This window comes from Lucilia cuprina, chromosome 3, assembly GCF_022045245.1.
Source record: "Lucilia cuprina isolate Lc7/37 chromosome 3, ASM2204524v1, whole genome shotgun sequence".
Lineage (NCBI taxonomy): Eukaryota > Metazoa > Arthropoda > Insecta > Diptera > Calliphoridae > Lucilia > Lucilia cuprina.
This window is the reverse complement of record NC_060951.1, coordinates 29200140-29222771: the sequence shown is the minus strand read 5'-3', so window position 1 is coordinate 29222771 and position 22632 is coordinate 29200140. Positions and strand designations below refer to the sequence as shown.

General features: G+C 26.9%; 1 protein-coding gene across 1 annotated transcript; it reads right to left on the bottom strand.

The window, feature by feature from the left end:
* Positions 1–12667: 12667 nt before the first annotated feature.
* LOC111679480 (probable serine/threonine-protein kinase DDB_G0282963) lies at positions 12668–22609 on the bottom strand. The gene is made up of 6 exons (XM_023441056.2): positions 21913–22609; positions 19120–19295; positions 18720–18839; positions 17864–18647; positions 16579–17798; positions 12668–15778 (listed from the first exon to the last, which is right to left on the bottom strand). Exons 2-6 carry the CDS (start codon positions 19291–19293, stop codon positions 12782–12784), a joined length of 5295 nt encoding a protein of 1764 aa, XP_023296824.2. The 5' UTR covers positions 19294–19295; positions 21913–22609; the 3' UTR covers positions 12668–12781.
* Positions 22610–22632: the final 23 nt, after the last annotated feature.

Here is a 22632-nt window from a genome sequence, read left to right as displayed (position 1 = left end):
CATTGATGTCCAGAATGCCCAAAGGAGGAAAAAACTTTGCAGTATGACGTTAATTATGTATGTAGACCGTATAATGGCAGATAATGAGGAAAGGTCAACAAATCAGAAAACGGATAAATATAAGACAATGTGAACTAATCTACCACATGACACAGCAAGTTACAAGACACGGAATCTATGGGAGCTATGTCGTTATTATCTGTCCTTAGGCAAATTAGTCTTAAATCATGCATAGAAGAAGAATTAGACATAGAACACATGTTTGGCGGTATATGGTTTTAGTATGTATGTATGTCGTTAGCAATATAACATACCCAATCTGAAACCCTGTAATAAAGAATTTCCTTTTCGAAATAAAACACATTGATTTTTTTGTTTTTGTTTTTTTTCGCAACATTCTTAAAATGTGGTTGAAATTTATTTTTTTTTTAATTTTTTCCAACTTTTACATTTAAGAAATATGTGAAATTTTTAAACTTTATTTCCAATTCTTTCAATCATTATTATTTTTTTCTTTTTTGATATTTGGTGGTTTTTTATCAATGATTTTTTTTGTTTGTTTGTTTGTTTTCTTGTTATTCTTTTTTTTTGTTTTGGTAATTTGTGTTTAATGTAAGAGTTTTGTTTATGTTTTTATTACAATTTATGTTGTTGTATTATTATAATTATTAATATAGATTGAGTTTCAATTTTTGTTTTATATTAAAGAAACAACAATTTACATTAAGTTTTGAAATAAAATTTTAACAAAATAATTAAATAATATAGTAGTTTTTTGTTTAATAAAATTATAATAATAAGAAGTTGGTTTATGGAATTTTAAAGATTTTGGTTTTTTTTTTGGGTGGTGGGGGATAAAACAAACAACAAAAGTTTAAAAGGAAAGGAGGAAATTTGTTTATTATAACCTGCTTGTTTTTGTTTACTTTTTTTAAAATGGCTGATGTGATGGGGTGTTGCCAATGTTTTTTTTAGCAAGCAAGTTTTTGGAGGTTAAATTTTTTAAGATTTTTTTTAATTAACCAGCGTTTTTTTGGGGTTTTAAGCCAAAAATTTTTAGTTAATTTAGATTTTTTTATTTTTTTGTTTTAAATTTTTCCAGTTTTTCCACAAATTTTTTTATTTTTGTTAAAAAAGGCACAAATACCTCTTGTTTGTTTATGCTTTTTTCTAGAAGAATCTAAATTAGCAAATTTTAGTGGGGAAAAATTTAGGTTTTTTTAAGGTTATGTTTTGCCATTTTTTTTAAATTCATTTTTTTATTACTTTTTTTTTTGTTAGTTGTGTCGACCAGTTGTTTGTTTTGTTGTTTTTTTGTTTGCTGTTACTTATTTACTATGGTATTTTTTTTTGTAGATTTTTTTAAAATTTTTAAATTTTTTGTTTTATTTTTTATCGTTTTTTTTTTTGTTTTTACTATTTAAATAATAAAGTTTTCTTTTTTTTAATATTATTTAAGACTCTTTCTTGTTGTGTGACACACAATGTGTGTTACTTTTTATATATAAACAAATTTTAATTGTTATTTTAAAATATTAGTTTTATGTTTGTTTTAAGAGTCATTTACATTTACATATTTTAAAGTTTTAAGTGCTTTATAATTTGTTTTTGTTTTCTTTTTTTGTTGTTTTTATAATTTGACAAGGATATTTTTTAAACAAATTTTCATATCCTTGTCTATTAGTTTTAAAGTAAATTAAAAAAAATAAACAAATAATAAAATTTTTTTATTTAAATTTTAAATGAAAATTTTCTCAAATGAAATAATGTTTTAGATATTTTGTTATTAAGCACTAATTTTTGTTTATAATAATTATTTATTATTATTATAATTTATGACAATTTGTAGAAATTTTAAAGTTTTTTTACAAATTGCTTTTGTTTAAATTTTAATTAAATCATAGAACTATTAAAACTACTTTCTTTTAAATTTAAATATGAACAATTAATTTGGGTTTTTTGTATGTAATTGTTAAATAGATAATTTACACTTTTAAAAGTGAAAATAAACAATAAATAAGAAAAAAATTTTAAAGAAAATTTAAAAAAAAATTTTAAACTTTTCAAAAAATCAACATTTTTTAATAAAATCCAAACTCTAAACGAAAATGTTCCCCTTTAATGTTTCTTTTTGCTTTCTTCTTTCTTTCTTCTTTATTGTTTATTTCCTTTTAAACAAAAACTATTTAATTTTCTTATATTTTTTTTCCATTTTAAATTGTTTTGTTTAATTTTATTCTGTTTTTGTTTTTAAATTTTAATTATTTATTTAACTTTGCTATTTTATTTAGTTTATTTGTTTTTTTAGTTTAGTTTCTTTAATTATTAATTAATTTAATTATTTAATATTTACTTTAAAAAGGGAGCAGGTTTGTTTACAATGTTTAATTAATGGTTTTCTTTTTCTATGGGTTTGTTTTTTTAGAGAGGGGCGGGCATTAAGTTAAATTTGTTTAAATAGTATAATATTTGTTTTTAAATTAAAAAATTAAATATATACAAAATAATAATATTTTAAAGTTTATAATTAAAAAGAAAAAAAAGACTCATTTAATTTTTCAAATACCAAAAATTTCAACTTATTTATAGTTAAAAGTTTTCATATTAACAATTTTGTTTTTTAAAGAAAATTTGTTTTAAATTTAAACACAAACTTGTAAGTTGTAAAAAAACTTATGGTGAAAAAGTGCAAAGGCAACATTTTTAGTTGGTTGCTGTTAGACAAATTTAAACACTTTTAAAGTTGGCACAATTGACAAAAAGGCAATTCCTTGCTTGATACTTTTTTATACTAATGTTTTAAAATTCCAACTTCAAGAAGTCAGATGAAAAAGTGCAAAGGCAACATTTTTAGTTAGACAAATTTAAACTCATTAAAGTTTGAGACTTTTAGAAATTGACAATTGAAATTGGCGATTGATACTTTTATGTACTTATGTTTTTCATTTAAAACTCCAAGTTCAAAAAGTCAGGTGAAAAAGTGCAAAGGCAACATTTTTAGTTAGAAAAATTAAAGGTTTAATTTTTCTAATTAAAGTTGCCACTTTTAGAAATTGACAAAAAGAAGCAAACTTCTTTTCCCTCGATTGATACTTTCAAATACTAAGGTTTTCTATTCAAAATTCCAAGTCCAACTTAAGTAATGAAAGAAAGACAAAAGGTGCAAAAGCAACATTTTTAGTGGAGGTTTTTTACTGATCATACAAAATTGTCCTGCAAAAAGAAAGTAATAAAAAAACAGCAACCTTCTTACACCTTGATTTATATTACTTTCAAAGATTGATTCTTTCCATTTAAATGATACTTTTGTAAATGATTGCTTACTACTCAAAGTGGGAAAAAGGTGCAAAGGCAACATTTTGAGTTGGAGTTTCTCCTGATACAAAATTGCCCTCTAAAATGAAATTAATAAAAAAAACAGCAACCTTCTTATACCTTGATCTATATTATTTTCAAAGATTGTTTCCTCTTTAAGGTTTAAGTCAATGTATGCAGGGGAGAGATGCAAAGGCAACATTTTTAGTTGTTTTTTTTTCTTCCAGTCATACTTAATATTATAATTTTTAGGAAAGAACAAATATAAAGAAAATGTTTGCCTCTTTTTTGATACTTTCACAAAAGAAAGTCATCTGATTAAGAGAAAAGATGAAAAAATGCAACATTTTTAGTTGTCTTTCTTCTTTCAGTGATTCAAAATTGCCCTCTTAAGATTGCCATTAATTGATGTTTTGATAAAAGGAAGTTTCCTGTTAAAGAAGAAAGGAGAAGTGTACAAAAGCAACATGTTTAATAGTATCAATTTGAAAGGCAAATTTTTGCCTCCTTATTGATACTTTTACAAAAGAAAGTCTTCTGATTAAGAGAAAAGATCAAATGCAACATTTTTAGTTGTTTTACTTCTTCCCGTAACACATTGATGTTTTGATAAAATAAAGTTTCCTGTAAAAAAAATACGGATAAGAGTACAAAAGCAACATTTTTAATGGTATCAATGTGAAAGACAAATATAGGGCAACTTTTTTTCTAAATAACAAGTTTCCATTTTAAACAAAGCGAAAAAGGGCAACATTTTTTAAGCCGTAATACAAAATTTATAAATTAAAGAGCAGAAGTGATCGATTTCTTATCTAATGTTTGTTATTTTTCAAAGAATGTTTAAAAATTAAAAACATTGAAACACAAAACGCCAAAGAAGGGCAAAAGTATCAATGTCCAATAAATAAGGTAAATAAAGGGCAAAACTTTTCAGAGCTAATGCTGTAAGAATTGCAAAAAATTGCTTTTAAACTTTTTGCTCCTAGTCAAGGCCACATTGAAATGCAAAATGCCAAAGAAGGGCAACATTCTCTTAAAAGTATTAATATCAAGTAAAGAGGGCAAATAAAGGGCAAAACTTTTCAGAGCTAGTGTTGTAAGAATTGCAAAAAAATTGCTTTTGAACTTTTTGTCCCTAGTCAGGGCCCCATTAAAATGCAAAATGCCAAAAAAGGGCAACATTTTCTTACAAGTTTTAACATCTTACAAGTAATGTCTTTTAATTAAAAACTAAATTTGCATTATTAAAATATTTTCTATCCCTTTAAAGCAATATTTTAAAAGCATTTTTTTTGCTTAAATAAAATTTGAAAACTAAATTAAATTAAATTTATATTTGTATTAATTAATGTTTAAAAATGCTTTTTTAAAAATATTGCTTAATGATGAAAACTGCAAAATGAAAAGAAAACATAAAAATTGAAATCATTTATAACAAAACAAAAAAAGTTTCAAATGAAAGTGTTCAAGAAAGGTATTTTGTTTTAAAATCAAAAAAATTGTATAATCTAGTAAAGATCTCTTAAAGTTTTTGAACTTTATATTGAAATAAAAAGTTTTTTTTTCAAGATTATGTAATTTAAAACTTTGTTAAGATTTCAATTTTTAGTTTTTTTATTGTTATTTTAATGCATTTTCTTCAGGGATCATTTTTTTTAAATTTGTTAAACTAAAGTTTGATTTTAAATTAAATTTATTATTTTAATATATTTTTTTATAATTTCATAATTGTTTATTTGTTGTTTGTTAAATTTTTAAGAAGAAATTATACTTTAGTTTAAATTTCTCTCTAAAATTTATACTTTTCTAATGAAAATTGTTTATATTTTATAAAATTTAAAGATAAAACTAAAAAAGAAATAGACAAACAAAACAACTAAAAGAAAAACAAAAGTTGTAAAGTGTGGCCAACCTTAAGGCAGAGTTAGTTTATACGTAGCGTTAAGTAACGTATCAGCTAATTTGTGTTTTTTTTCATACAAAAACTCAATGACAAGTAAAAAAAACTGGCATAAGTGTTTGTAAAACAAATCAGCTGATTCATTACATAACAAAACATAGAAACTAATTAAGACTTTAATATAGTAAACATATGGTGGTTATTTTAACAAAGTTTTAAACTTTTCAAAAACTTTGTTAAAATAACAAGTTTTTCTTGTATAAATTGTTACTAATTATAACAAAAACACAAACCTTTATTTATCAAAAAGTTTGTAATTTTGTTTTAATTATTAAAAATATTTCTTGTGTTTTTTTTTGTAATTTTTTTTTATAATAACTATATACAGTTACTTTAGTATTTAATTTTAAAGATATATTCTAAATACTAAGAATATAATAATTCTTGTTTTTGTTTAATTGTTTTAATATAAAAGAAAAGCTTGAATTTTGAATTGTTTTTATAAGTAAATAACTTTTATACAAAACTAAAATAAACCAAATTATAGAATTTTTCTTGACGTTTTTTATAATAATAATAATTTTAACTATACAAAGTTACTTTTGCTTTAGAGTTGTTAAAATATTTAGCAAAAGTTTGCATATTTTTTATAAAAATTTCTAATAAAACAAAAAAATTAGTTTTTTAATTTGAATATAAATTTTGAAAATTAGTTTCTTTTCTTTTTTTTTTTTTTTTGAATAATATTTAAATTTGTTTTGTAAATTATTTAAATTATAGTAGTTACTTACAAAATACTTTTACTACTATAATTTATTTGTTGCTGTTTTGTATATTTATATATATTTATTATATATATTATTACAAATTTTCTATTTGTTGTATATATATTTTGTTTTATTTTTTTTTTAATAGTAAATAAAATATTTTACATAGGGGCCTATTTTCAACATAAACTGTTAAGTGTTTTTGTTTTTAATAATATAAATTAAACAAAAAAATTTAAAAAAAGCAAACATATCTGTAATAAATATGTACATTTAATATACACATAACAAAGTAAATACTCTATGGAAAACAAATTAAAAACGAAATTAAAAGAAAAAAAGTAATTTAACAAAGAAAAAAACAAAAGGATTTATGTTGAAAAGTTATAACAGAAAATTATTAATTATTAAATATTGTAAACACTAATAAAATGTTTTTTGTTTACTATTAAATATTTAAATTATAAACAAATATTACAAACAGAACACACAAATGTTAAAAAGGTATTACACTACTCTTGATGTATAAACCTTTTTAGGAGTAATGCTGGGAGAAGAACTGAACGTTTTTTTTTTTTTTTTTTTTTTTTTTTTGTAAAATTTATTAATTTAGAAATATTTGTCATTTTGACTAGAGTTTAGTTATATTTGTTAAGTTATTAGTTTTATATAATTTTCCAATATTTGTTTAAAAAGTTTTTGTTTAAATGCTGACAAAAATATTTAAAAAAGCGACAAAATTATCATATTTTTATTTTAAAACTAATGTTGCCATTTGTGTATTATAAAGTTCCCCTTTTTGTAACTAGTTTACTCTATTATTTTGACTGTAATCGTATGTAAAGTTTTGAATATTGTTTGAACTATCTGAATTATAAACTAGAATAAAGTCTGATATGTTTCTAAGCTTTAAACTTTCTCTGAACTATAGTCTAGTCTGACTATATACTCAACTATAAGCTGAACAATATACTGAACTATAGTCTGATCTACAGTCTGATCTATAGTCGGAACTGTTGTCTGAACTATAGTCTAAATTAAAGTCCTTACTATAGTCTAAACTATACTCTAGACTATAGTCTTAACTAAAGTTTGAACTAAGGTATGAACTGTAGTCTTCACTACAAGAATAAAGTCTGATCTGTCTCTAAACTATAAAATGTCTCTGAAGTATAGTCTAGACTGACTATATACTCAACTATAGTCTGACCTTTATGCTGAACTATAGGCTGATCTATAGTCTTATTTATAGTCTGAACTGTATACTACACTATAGTCTAAACTATACTCTAGACTATAGTCTTATCAAAAGTCTGAACTAAAGTACAAACTGTAGTCTTAACTATAGCCTGAACTATATTCTAAAATATATTCTAAAATCATGACTGTATTTTAAACTAAATTCTGGACTATAGTTTGAACTAAAGTCTGAACTCTAGTCTCAACTTAAATCCTAACTATATTCCGGAATAATGTTAACTATTTTTTGTTTTAACTATATATATGAACAATAGTATCAATTATAATCTGGGCAGTAGAATGAAAGTTTGAACTAAAGTCTGAACTATAGTCTCGACATTAATCCGAATTATAGTCCGGAAAATAGTTAACTATTATTTGGTTTTAACTATATATATATATATATATATATATATATATATATATATATATATATATATATATATATATATATATATATATAATATATATATATATATATATATATATATATATATATATATATATATATATATATATATATATATATATTATATATATATATATATATATATATATATATATATATATATATATATATATATATATATATATATTATAAACAATAGTATCAATTATAATCTGGGCAGTAGAATGAATTATAGTCTAAACTATAGTCTGGACAATAATTTGAACTATAGACTCGACTGTAATAAAGACTACAGGCTAGACTACAGTAAGAATTACTTATCATCTTGACTACTGTCTAGAAAATAGTATCTTTGATTTGAAATATAATTCAGATTGCTGTCCGTACTACAGTTACATATGTAGGTCCAGATATAGTCTTGTCTTCTCTTAAAACGCAACTATTGTTTACACTGTAGTCTCTGCTATGTTCATGTCTGTTCGTGACTGACAAACTAAAGTTTCGTCTTTAGAATAGATTATCAGTTTAAAGTCAAATCTTGTTCACTTTATAATTGATCGTATATGTAAGACTCAATAATTGAAATAAAACCTTATATTTCTCAGTGTTTAAAAAAGAACCTGGAAAAATGTATAAGGAATGAAAAATACTAACATCTGTTTCTTCCGATTAAGAAGAACTTAATTATGTTTATATTCTTCTAAAATTCAAGGCTTTGTTTCTCCAGAAAGAAACTGAAAAGAAAACCAAATTAACAAAATGGATGCCTCAATGATAAATAAACGAAAGCAATAGCGAGTTCTCTAAACGATCGCTTTTTAATAACAGTTTGTTAATAGATTCAGTTTGACAACATTTAAAGGTTGAGAAAGTTTTAAAACATTTCAACAAAGATTTCCTTTTTAAAAAGATTCATCAAAATATTCTTTGGAATCTATTTTTAACAATTGTTATCTATTCATGTTATACATAATAGACAAGTGAAGCTGAAACTCTTTGGAATCAACTGTTTAGCAAAAAAGCAAGGACCAATACATAGAGTTAAGACAAGGCTATATAGTAAACATTTAAGTTTTTCAAAGATTCTGCTTTTTTAAAAGTTATTATATAACGTTTTCTGTGCAAGTAAGATAAAACTTTCAGTTCTTTAGAAAGTTTCATCATAATTTCATTAAGTTGCCAGATCAAGACTTTAACAACACACTTGCAAATTAGTAAAATTTATGGGAAATTCATTTAAATTAGTAATTGTTAGAACATTTAAAAGATTTGTGATTTTAAATTTCAATTGTTTTTACAAGTTTTACAATAATTTTTAGGTTAGGTTTTCTTACTTATCTGTTCGTTAAAGTTGCTTTACATTTGAAGTAATTTTATTTGGAACAAAATATCAACTGCCAAAATATTAAAGAAAATAATTTAAACAAAACGTCTTATAGTAAATAAACATGTCAAGATAACTGTGTCTTATTACAAAGTCTTCTATAAGCAAAGTTTTAGAGAATCATTTTAATAAAATGTACTTTATATAAACTTGCTAAGTGTTGTGATTTTATTGTTTTATTTGGTCTTTTTAACAATAATCTTAACATTTATTGTTGAATTTACAATTTTTTTTTATAGCAAATGTTATTCTTATGTTTTGATGTTAATAATTTTGTCACCTTTTATAAAATTATTCAAATTTGCCAATTTCACAAAAACAAAACTTAACTTTCTAAAAGTTTTTAAAATTTTAAACAGATTTCAATTCGAATAAAAAATTTCTATAACTTTCTAGACAAAAAATATAAAGTTTCGAAATAGGTTTCAGTATTTTTTTTTAATATTTTGATAATCTATTTTTGTTCTTAAACTTTCCGAAATACATACAAATTTTTAACATTTTCGTTAAGTTTTTAAACTATTTGAATTCATAGTTTTAGAGCTATTTTATTTTATAAACTTAAAAAAATAGAATTTAATTTTGAAAATTTTTGCAAATTGTTTCCAAATACCAAATAAAACCAAACTTGAGAGCTGCTTACAGAGTATAACAAACTTATACATACAAACAATTTACTATTGATTGAAAATTTTTTTTTATAAAAGTTTTGTTTTTGTTTAATTTTTATTTGTTTTAAGTCTGAACAATAGTTTGAACTAAAGCTTGAAGTAAAGTCTTGACTGCAGTCTTAATTATAGTCAGAACTTATAGTATGTACTTTGGGCACGACTATAAAGCTTGAAGTAAAGTCTTGACTACAGTCTTAATTATAGTCTGAACTTATAGTATGTACTTTGGGCACGACTATACTCTGTACTGAACAATAGTCTGAACTAAAGCTTGAAGTAAAGTCTTGACTACAGTCTTAATTATAGTGTTAACTATAGTCTGAACTGTACTTTGGGCACGATTGTAATCTGTACTATAGTCACGACTATTGTTTGTACTCTAGGCACGATTATAGTCTGTACTCTATTCACGACTATAGTCTGTATTATAGTCTTGACTACAATCTGTTCTATAGTCTTGACCAAAGTCTTCTCTTGACTAAAGTCTGTACTATAGTATAGTCTAGACTATAGTCTGTACTTTGGGCTTGACTATTATTAATAGTAAATACTAAAGTCTTGACTAGTATCGACTATAGTCAGTACTATTGTATCAACTATGATCTGTACTATTTTGTTAACTATATGTTGTCAAGACTGTACTATGCACTATAGACTTGACAACAGTCTGCACTATAGTTTCTTCTGTATATATCTATATTCTGTACTATAGTATTGACTATATTTTGACTATAGTATTACATATCTTGACTATTGTCTGTACTATATTTATAATGTTTACTATAGTATGTAATACAATCACGACTATTGTTTGTACTCTAGACACGACTATAGTCTGTACTACAGTCTTGACTACAATCTATTCTATAGTCTCGACTAAAATCTGTACTATAGTCTTGTCTACAGTTTATACTATACTCTTGACTATTATTATAGTAAATACTATAATGTTGACTAAAGTAAAGGCTATAGTTTGTGCTATAGTATCGACTATATTCAATACTATTGTCTCGACTATGATATGTACTATTTTGTCAACTTTGTCTGTACTATAGTCTTGATAATAAAGTTTGTCCTGATTATAGTATGCACTATAGTCTTGTCTATAGTCTAGACTATAGTCTGTACTATAGTTTCGTCTGTAGTTTGTTCTATAGTCTCGTAGTCTATACTATAGTTTTGACTATATTCTGAACAATAGACTTGACTATAGTATAGACTATATTTTGACTATATCATGTACTATATCCTCACTATAGTCTGTACTATATCTTGACTAATGTCCGTGCTATATTTATACTATAGTTTATACTTTTTAGTATAATATGTTCTATAGTTTTGACTACAGTCTCGACATTAGTCTGTTCTATAGTTTTGCCTAAAGTCTTGACTATTATCTGTCCTAAGTATACTATAAGCCCTCTGGGCAATCGACATTTCATGTGAAATATATTCCCTTTTCACTTTTATCGTTTACTAACTTTTTTGTCGTGAAAAATTTGTCCTTTTGTAAAATTTGTTGATGGAATTTTGTAAACATTGTACAGCTGTTGCATACAAAATCAACTATTGTGAATGAATTGTTCACAGACAAGTTCACGATAGTAATGTTCCCTTTAAGGGAGCAACAATTTCACTTCTATTTGCCATAGGAGTATATAACTATAGTTTTGACTACAATATCGACTGTTATCTTGAATAGAGTTTATAGTTTAGATTTTAGCATATAATTGACTATAATTTGAAATATTTTTCAAATTTAAGTTAAGAGTTTGTTTGTTTTCTTTTTGTTGGCCACACTCTGTAAGACAAACACTTTTTTTAAATGACAAAATGGTTTTCTTAAATTAAAATTGTTTCAGTTCTCCTTTTTGAAAACCTAAAGAAAACGAAATGAACTAAAAAAAAATAACTTAAACAAAAAGAAAATAAGTAATTTAAATATAGTTTGTTTTTTGTGGTTGGTTTTGTTGTTCTAATTTAATCCTTTATTATGGTGTTTTTATAGAAGGATAATTTATTAATTAATTTATATATATTTTTTTATAGCATTTTGTGTTTTTTTCGTGTTTTATTTATTTTTTTTAAGTAATAAACTTTACTTTACACTTTTAGGTTTTTTTTTACAAATTTAAATTGCTGGTGATTTATCATTTCTTTACTATTGAATGAAAATATATATTATATATATGAACAGATTTGTTGTTGTTTTTTTGTAATTTTTTTTTTGAAGTTTTTTTTTTACTCGTTTAAACAAATATATATTTTTTTGTTTTGTTTTATAATATATATATATAATTTTTTTGTGATTTTTTTTTAACATTTTTGTTGAAATAAATTTGAAATGTTATTTTTTTTAAGGTTTTTTTTTGCTAAAGTTGTAGATTTTCAAAATATAGAAAAAAAATTATACAAAAATAATATGTAAACAAATTTTGAAAATTTGATTTGTTTTAAATTTAAATTTAACAAAGAAATAGAGAAAAAAAGAACGAAAAATTATAATAAGAAAAAACAAATTAAAGTTTAATTTTAAAGTTAAAGAAATTGTAGTTTTAAGTTAAAGTTAAATTATTTTATAACAATATTTAAGTTTAAAGAAAGAAATAATAGAAACAAAAACAAAAGCACTAAAAGTTAAAAGAAACTAGTTTTTTTTAAATTAAATTTAATTTGTTGGCTAAAACTTCTTTTTTGTATAAATTTGCAGAGTTGTGTAGTTAAATAACAAGGCTTTGTTGGAAAGGGCCAGGGTTTGTGTAAAGGGGAGGAGGGTGGATGGGGGGTTGTTTTCAAACTATTTGTAAACATAATTAGTTTCCTTTTTTTTAGTTTTAACTCTTCAAATTTTATGTTTAAGGGAAATTATTATTAAGAATTATTTCCATTTTGTTTTTTTATATGTTTTGAATAGAAATTTAAGTTTTTTTTAAATATTCTCACCATTATTTTTATATATATTTATAAAAAAGGTTTTTCTTAAGATCATCTTTTTTTTTTAAATTTTTAATTTTTTTTTTTGTATTTTTTTTTAATTTTTTTTTTCATATTTTGTTTATATCATGAGTGTGTAAAGTGTTGTATGGTGTTATGTTTTCAACGTGTTAGAGGTCGTGTCATCATGGTCACATGTTTCAAAATGGAGGCATTTTTATCGATAAGACAAGAAAAAGTATTACCAAATATATTCTCTTCTAGCATAACATCTTCATTGTGGTGTTGTTCATAGTTATGGGCTGGTATTATATCATTGGCATTGGTGGCGGCGGCCAAAAGCATCATAGCTGCTGCTGCAGAATCCAAAGAGGATTGTGTGCCATTAGTGGCTGTGGTCCAATATTTACAGGTGATTATGGTCTGTTTGGTAGGCTGTTCTTCTAAGTTTGTAATGCTGTTATAGGGTGTAACTTCTTGCAGCTGTTGCTGTTGCTGCTGTTCCTTAGCAGCTGCTTTGAGTGTTTCGTTTAGTTTTTGTTTATAAGCATTCAAATCGGTTATGTTATCATTATTATTATTGTTGTTGTTGTTATTTTGAATATTGTTGTTGTTATTATTATGGTTGCTGTAGTGCAATTGCTGTTGTTGTTGCTGCTGCTGATAGAAATTTTGTGAAGCTGAATGTCTTCTTTTGCGATTGGCGGCTAATTTCAATTTGGCCGCTGAGTTATTTAAAAAATTTTGCATTCTTTTATAGCTATTACCCGGCAAAGTAGAGGGTGGCGTTAGTGCGCTTATATTCTGTAAATTTTTTAGATTTTTTTCTTCTACCAACTTTTGTGTACCCTTTAAGGTTTCTTCTTCTTCTTTAGCTGCTGCTGTTTCCTTGTTTTCTTCTGTTTCTGTTTCTTCTTCTTTATCTTTATTTTGTGGCAATTGTTTCTTAATAATATTATTTGCCATTTCATTTTGTTTATTTCTAATAAACATTTCCTCCTCTAGTTGTGTATTAGAGGTTATATTACTAGTAGTAGTTGCAGTAGTTTGTTGCCATATTTTAGCCAAATTATCATGTTCCCAATTTAAAGTTTCCATATATTGTGTATCCGCACTTAAAGAGCCACCCACTTGTTTTAGCAATTTCATGGGTTTCATAAAGTTTGTAGTTGTTGCATTTCCCTCCTTTTCCCTAGGACCTTCATAGTTGTCCTTTAGGGGTTTATGTTGCCAAATGTTATTATCTTCTTCTTTGTCATTAAATTGCCAAAGATTTTTTGTATTTGTTTCCTCTACGGCAGCTGTTAAGTTCCAATTGTTAAGCATTTCAGTTTGTTTGAGAATTTCTTTATATTCTTCAGTTTCTTGTGTTAATTTTCCATTATTATCTGGCTTTAGTAAATCCTCTATTAATTGATTAACTTTTTGCAACATGGAAACTTGCATTGGATCTGTTACCACACTTTCTTTTACATCACAATTCCAGGGATTTTTCATAGTATCCATAGCCGTTTCCTTGTTATGGATATTATTAAACATTTTATCTTCATTTTCTCCAGCTACAGTGTCTGTTAAAATATCTGTAGTTTCGCCTATATATAAATCTTGCATATAACGTAAATCACTCATGATTTCATCAGCTTCTAATTGTAGTTCATCTCTTAGTAAGCGATTAGCTGGCAAAGATTTGCCATATTCACAGCTATTGCAAACAGCACACATGCCCCACAAAGTATGCAGGGAATTGTTGTCCAAAGAGTTTTCTTCATTTCTTTCCATTTCCACATTAGAGGGAAATTTCCTTTTAATATCTAGCTGCTGTTGTTGCTCTAATAGTTGTTGTTGCTCTTGCGGCATACAACGTCTTTGGTGGCATTGTTTTTCTACCTCTTGCATAGACCAATTTTGAGCCAATTGTGGCTGTTGTTGTTGCGCTCTGGCGGCACAAAAATCTACTTCATCACAAATGGCATTGTCGGACATCCATATAGGATTATTTTCCATACTATTACCACTATTAACAGTTGCTATATTATGCATATTGTGTCCAGGGGTCCAATTGAAATGACCGGCATTTAAATGATTTTCGGCTGCCGCTTTGGCGGCTGCTGCCACAGCTTTAGTAACAGCGGCCATAATGGCTTCATTGTTAGCCTGGCGACTCAAAGAAAATGTATTATTAAACATATTAGTTACCTCTACCTGTGGTGCAGGGAATGCTGTGGGTAATTCCACCATTTTGGCGGCCGCCAATTGAAAATCTTGTTCCTCCGTCTGGCAGGCTATTTCACCAGAACGTTTTACCCGAAATTTAATAATAAAGTTATCGTTTTTATTCTCCTCCTTAGATTTTCTACCATATTTCAATAGATTAGTATTAGAAGTAGCCACTTCTTCATCTGCCATATATATATCATTACGTGTGTATTCTAAGTATTCTTCGGAATCATAACGCAATAAACCACTGCTGGTACGTTCAAATTCTACAGTGTCTAGAGCATTGCTTATATCGAAAGTATGACCATCAACAAAATTCTCTATGGGATGGAAATGTGTACGCTCAGAATTTAAAAGATTCTCTTCCTCACCACTTCTAAAGAAATCCTTAGGCAAACGTGTAGCATTAGAACTTTGCAAAGGTTTCGTTTGCGGCTGCACTAGGCCGCATTGTTTAATGCGACTATAGGCCACAAAGCCACTAGTGTTAGCACAATGATTGGGTAATGTTACCGCCGGTCCCACAGCCATATCGGCGACTTCCTCGTCGTGCTCTTGATTGACAATGCTATCGCATACATCATTACCATACATTTCAGTGAGCGACATGGGATTGGAAGCACACCAGGACTTTAAATCTGGTTGTGCATTATGTCCATAAGCGGGAGCTTCCCATGTAGCACCAGTAATGTTGGCAGCCGAGCTGTAGCTGGATAAATTATTGTTATCCGACCTTAGAGAGTCCATTTCTTGGACTTGGTTGAGTAGGCAATTGTAGGGAGGACCAGCATTGATGCCTTCCGACCATTTTAGACTTTGGTAAGGAGGAAATTGTAGATTAGCACCTAAATTTTGATTATTCACTGTCAGTGAAACTGAAGAGTCTTTAGATTTGTTGAAATCACTAATACCACCATCAGTGTCGGTCTGTAAAGAGGACATCTATAAGAGAAAGACAAAGATTGAGTTAATATTACATTACATATGGATAGATATATAGACAGATAGGTAGATAGATAGATAGGTAGATAGATAGATAGATAGATAGATATATAGATAGATAGATAGATAGATAGATAGATAGATAGATAGATAGATAGATAGATAGATAGATAGATAGATAGATAAATATATAGATAGAGAGATAGATAGATAGATAGATAGATAGATAGATAGATAGATAGATAGATAGATAGATAGATAGATAGAAAGATAGATAGATAGATAGATAGATAGATAGATAGATAGATAGATAGATAGATAGATAGATAGATAGATAGATAGATAGATAGATAAATAGATAGACAGATAGGTAGATAAATAGATAGATAGATAGATAGATAGATAGATAGATAGATAGATAGATAGATAGATAGATAGATAGATAGATAAATAAATAGATTGATAGATCGTTCACACGACAATTGGATCTTCGCTCCGGAACAACCCGAGTCATACTCGGCCAAAGATTGTCAACCCAGCGATAGCTGTATCAACCGAAAGTTTTTTTCCCCAGGAAAGAACTATCGGCCACAGTCGAGCTGTTACAATAACAACAACATAGATAGACAGACAGACAGACAGACAGACAGACAGATAGATAGATAGATAGATAGATAGATAGATAGATAGATAGATAGATAGATAGATAGATAGATAGAAAGATAAATAGATAGATAGATAGATAGATAGATAGATAGATAGATAGATAGATAGATAGATAGATAGGTAAACAAACTCACCTTTTCACCATTTGCAGCATTACCCACATCCAGCTGACTCAATTTCTTATTCGAATGCCACACCTTATAAAGAAAACTTTCATCGGTATCGGCTGCAACAGAGTTAGTACCAATAGCATCTACACAATCACCTGAAGTTGACCAGATGGAATTTTGCAAGAAAACATTAATCGAGGGCGTGTAAGCACCCAAAGAAGCACCAGCTTCATTTGTACGCATAACTGCGCCACGTACACCACCCACAGACTTATCAAAATCATCCAGATTACTGGGCATGGAGAAATAATCGCTTGAATTAGCAATATCGGCGCCAGCGCCAGAACTAGCGCTACTATCATCTAAACGTGTGTTATTCGTAAACATGGATGATGATGAAGCCGTTGAGGATAATTTATTATTCAATTGATGATCATAGTTTTGTTGCTGGTAATTGGACCAGAAATTCCATAAATCCTTTTTAAAAGGAGCCAAAGTGGCATAGAAGGCTGAAGATATGCCACCTCCTAAAGGATTGTTAGCTTTAACGGTATTGTCTATAGTTGGCTGGCTGCTGAGGGTGGGAGTAGGTTCAGCATTTTTCCACAAGGCCTCTACACTGCTATTGAATTTAGCCTTAAATTGTTGAAAATCTAAAGGATCCACCAAATCGTTGGTCTCCTCCAAAGCTGTTTCTAGATCGAGATTAGATTTTTGCCCTTGGCCTTCACGTTGATACAAACGTTTGGGATTGGGATTCAAACTATCCATAGCCAATTCAGAAACAGAAGCCAAGGTATTATCATCATAGTCCTCATCAACATAATCTACACCTTCGTCGGTGTATTGATGTTGGCACTCATCATCATGATCATACTCAGCGTCATCATCATCATCACAACAGAAAGATAAATCAATGTAGGGTTTCATTATTAAAGGTTTCTCTTCCTTGGCGGGTATTTCATTTAGAATTTTACGCACATTGTGCTCTTCATGATCCATGCTATCGGAATTACTGCGATTACGTTTATTAGCGCCACCACCACCACCAGCGTTTTGACGACTCAAAAACTCTTTTATCAAATCGGGACCCATTTCCCAGCAACCTTTAAAATCGGTATCCCAAGCCGGTGAGGAATTACGATGATGCGTATAGTGATGATATTTATGAACACCAATAGAATTGGGATTGGTACCAACGGATACTTTGCGTATATTTTGTATTGTTTTACCTTTGCACAGAGCTACAAGGTGTTTAGGGATTATTTTATAGGGAATTAAAGGATGTTAAGAAAATGCTCAAACTTACCTTGATTACGACGACGTTTAGATTTCTTTTTAACACTTGCTGCTGCTGCTACTGCTCCTTGATGTTGTTGTTGTTGTACGTCGCTACTATCTACGGCTGTTCCAACAGTTGCACTCACTTTTTGTTCTCCTTTCAATTTCTTTTCCACACTTTTATCCGCTGATACACTACGATTATTATTGTTGTTATTATTTGCACCAAAATTTGAAGACGATATTATAGAACTAGCACTACTTGAAGATAATGATGCTGATGCAGAAGTATTATTATTATTGTTATTTATATTATTTGAATTGCTATCAACTACTATAGAACGTCCTACAACGGGCCAAGTTAAAGATTTTGCATTACGACGCCAGATGCGAAAAGAATCTTCCATTTCCTTGGACAGGGCCGGAAAGGCTCGAAAATAACGTTTTTTCGGATCGTTATCTAAATCATTTAATGAATCCGCTGTTGTTGTTGTTGCAGCAACCACATGTTGATGATGACGTTTACTATCCGAATTTAAAGTTGAATTGTTGGAATTATTATAAATTTGTGTTATTTGTTGTTGAGTATGAGATTGTTGGTGATGACGTGTATGATGATTATTGCTGCTGCTACTGTTGGCTTGTTGTTGCACTTGTGTTGTTGATGTTTGAGTTTGTTGTTGTATTAGAGAATCGGTATTGAGATGTGTCTCAATTAGAAAACGTTCTTCATCACTTAGATTTTGTGTTTGTTTTTCAATATCCTTTAATTTTTCACACAATTCATCAACTAGTTGTTCAATGGTAGCAGTCTTTGTTGGAAAAAATATAGTTTTTTTTATTAAATAACAATTATAATAGAATCGAAAAATGAAAATCCCTACCTCCTGTTCATTAGATACAATTTCTCTTAAACACTGTACAGCATTAAGTTTTTTCAAGGTCTCTGTATCCGAAGGTAAATGAAAACGTTTGTGACCTCCCTTGCGTTGGGCGAAAAATGCCTAAATTGTTTTGAAATGTTAAAGAAAAACTATTAATAACAGTTTTTAAGGATAATTGTTAAATAAAAAAAAAAGCGGAAAGTTTCAAAAAGATTTGCTTAAAGAGCAACAAAAAAAAAATCAAATTAGCTGATAGCAGTTTTCTATGCGCAAGAGGAAAAATTAATGAAATTTAGATATTTGCAATTATTTTGTTTAATTTTGCTGCTAATTTGATTTTCTTTCTTTTTTTTATACTAAAATTTTCTTTTAATTATGGAACTATTTCTTATTGATTTACTTCCAAGTTGCTGAATTCAATTGGATCGTTTACTTGAACTGACGATTGTAAGAGAGATAGTAGAAGTCTTGTATAGATCTGTGGTGATTCAACGCCTAATTGCTCCAAACGTAATACTAACCAATCAGAGATGGCGTTCACGGCTCGAGGCGATACTAGTTGAGGATACTTCATACCTTTTTGGTTTTTGTGGTGAATTGTTAAAATTTAAATGGAAAAAATATAACAAAATATTCATATAATTGTTGTATTTTATAAATGTTTTTTTCTATAATTTTCAACAGATAATTTTGTACAGTTTATGGGAAAAAAGGTGCCAAAAAAGGAGAGAAACAACGTTAAGGAAAGTTTGGAATTTGTTTTGGGCCGAAAAGTGTGTTAAAGTTAAGTTAAGTATAAAATTTAAAAGATTTTCTTTAAATTTCTAATCGTTTAAAAGCTTTAGTAGTATCTCTCAATAGAACGCTAAAGCTTTCATAGTATTAAATTCTTTTTTTTTAGAAAAGCTCTAGATTTTTTTTAACAAAATGCTGTAGAAGTTCTAAAACAAAACAAAACTTTCATTGAAAAGCTTTAGAATTTATAAAGCGAAGAATATTTATTAAAAATTTTAATAATTTCCGCACTAAGATCTATTTAAAGCTAAAATAACTTCATCAAAGGCTTTTTATAAAAAAAACAAACTTTATAGAGAAAATTCAAGGAAAAGGCTATTTTAAAGCTTTGAATTTTCAAAACAAACCCAAGAACTGATAAAACTAAATTTCTACTGAAATTTGCTTAAGAAAAAGTTTCTTAAGAATATTGTTTGTAAAAGCTCAAATGCAAACTTTTTAAAATAGGTTTTTACTTGAATCTATTCAAAAACTAAAATCATTCTCTCAAAAGCTCTTTATTTTTAAAAATAAAGAGCTTTAGAATACCAAAACAAACCCAAGAACTTTTGAAAGTATTCTAAAGCTTTTTCAAAAGCTCAGAATTTCCAAAAAGTCAAGAAAACAAACTAAAGAGCTTAAGAATGGAATGTAAAGCTTTTTTAAGCTTTAGATTTTCCGCACTATTCTAAAATCTTTCACTTAAAAGCTCTTTATTTTTAAAAACCAAACTTTAAGGTAAAACACATAGATTATTTTAGAATAATGAGCTTTCGAATATCAAAACCCATGAAGTTTCCGAAATGGCTTTTTCAAAAGCTCAGGATTTCCAAATCTCTAGAAAGCAAACTAAATAGCTTAGGAGTGGAATGTAAAGCTTTTTATTTTACGCTTAAGATTTTACGCACAAAATATAAAAAATAAAAACAATATTTAAAGCACTCAAAAAAAAAAAAATCTGAAGCTTTTGTTTAAAAGACTTTTGAGAACTTTGTTTTTTAAAACTTTTATAAAAAGCTCTTTTCAAAACTTTGAGCTTACAAAATAAACTTCTTTAAAAACAATCTGAAGCTGTGGAAATTAGTTAAAAAGGCATCGAATAATTTTTTTCTAAAGCTTTCGAAAAAAACTTTAAAAACACAAACTTTTTAAAAATATGAATCTAAAGCTTTGTAAAAAAACATTTTTAGAGTTCTAAATAACTCCATAATAACTCCTTTCAAAGAGAAATTTAGAACTTCTAAAAGATATCTAAAGCTTTTCAAAATTGGTAATAAAAACTTTGTTTTTAAAAGCTTAAACATAAAATTTTTGTAAAAATATATATAAAGCTTAAGAAAAACGCTTTCATGAAAATTTGGAAAATCCAAAAGATATCAAAAGCTTTTCAAAATTTGTAATAAATGCTTTGTTTTTAAAAGCTCAAACATAAAGTTTTTGAAAAAATATATGTAAAGCGCTTTGTAGAAATTTGGAACTTCTAAAGATATCAAAAGCTTTTTAAAATGTATTATAAAAACTTTTTTTTTTAAAAGCTCAAACATAAACTTTTTGAATAAATATGTAAAAAATTGGAAAATTCAAAAGATATCAAAATCTTTTTAAAGTTTTTTATAAAAACTTTGTTTTTTAAAGCTCAAACAGAATGTTTTGAAAAAAATTTATCTTAAGCTTAAGAAAGACGATTTTTTAAGGATTTTTATTTACGAAATAAACTTACAAAAGAAAGGTAAAGTTCTCTAGAAAAAGCTTGTGGATTTTTCAACTAAAACTCTTTAAAACTGTTGTAAAGACTTTAAAAAGAATTTTTTTATATTTTAAAAGCTTTTTTTAAATTTTGAATAGGTTAAATCTTCAATTAACGTTGTTTCTCAATAGAACAGTTATTTAAAAAAAAAACACTACTTTTACAAAATGAGTAAGAAAACAGAAAACACAAAATAAAATTTGGAAAACAAACAAAATTAGTTTAATAGATTTCAAATAAAACTTAAAGTCCTTTGCAATTTTTCAATTCAACAATTTAAAAGCCAAATTTGTATAGAAAAACTATCTCTTTTCAACTTACAATAGCCAAAAGTCAAATTAAACAAAAACAACTACAACAATAAACAAAAAACGAACCAAAATGTTATTTTATTTATAAATAAAACTTAAAATTAAATGAATGAAGAAAAAAAAATAATTATGTAACAATTTAAAAATATTTAAAGCCTTAATATTATTGTAATAGAAATAAAAAAGCTTTAAGGGAAATTGTTTTAAATTTAATTTTTGGTAATTGTAGTTAATGTTTTGATTATTTTTTTGGAAAGAAATTTTGAAACAACAAATGGCAAATAGGACCTTAAGTGTTTGTAAAGGGTTAAGAATAGATATTTGTTTTTATAAAGTATAATTTAAAAAACAATTAACTTACCGTTATTTTGCCAAAAAATTAAAAGCTTAACTTTGTCTTCCTTCCCTTTAGTACAAGAATTTGTTTTATTAATCGAGTTACTATTATTTCCTTTGTTTTGGTTTTGTTAGCGAAGAGAGAGAGAGAGAAACTTTTGAAAACTGTTGTTTGGTTTTGTAATTAAAACAATTGGAAAAACACTCTGACTTTTGTTGTTGTTAAAGGATAAACGTGGTATGCTTAATGTTTTACTTTTATATTTCTCTGGGGTTTTAAGTTGTTGTTGTTGGTGTGTAAAAATGTTGTGTTTTTAACGCTAAATTTTGCTAGAACATTGAATTTTCTGCTTATTCTTCTTCTTCTACAAAGTGTGTTGCTGCTTTTCTTAACGTTTTTTTTCAAGAGTTTTGCTTTTAATGTTATAATGTTGTTGTTGTTTTGTTTGTTTTAAAGTTGTTTAATTTTTTTTTTGTTTTTGCTAAAGATTTATTCCTCGTATTGAACTGTTTCAGCCAAATGAAGAGCTACAACTGTATCCAAAGCTGCTAAGGCAACACTTGTTACGTTGTAAGACAACTGAACTCCTGGTGCAGCAGTTTTAGGGGCAGCTGGTAAACAAGCGCCGTTGTTGCTGGTAGCTCCTGAGTTTATGTTGTAAGATTGCATGTTTAGCAAATCATTTTCCTTAAATACTCTTAGATGTAATGACAACATTGTTTTTTCATCAAAACATACAACAAA

Excerpts from the sequence above, each read along its gene's own strand:
- LOC111679480 (XM_023441056.2), bottom strand. The coding sequence starts at position 19,293 with ATGAAGTATCCTCAACTAGTATCGCCTCGAGCCGTGAACGCCATCTCT. Across the intron at positions 18,840-19,119 it reads TTGAATTCAGCAACTTGGAA|GCATTTTTCGCCCAACGCAA; the intron begins GTAAATCAATAA and ends AAAACAATTTAG. Across the intron at positions 18,648-18,719 it reads TTGTATCTAATGAACAGGAG|ACTGCTACCATTGAACAACT; the intron begins GTAGGGATTTTC and ends TTTCCAACAAAG.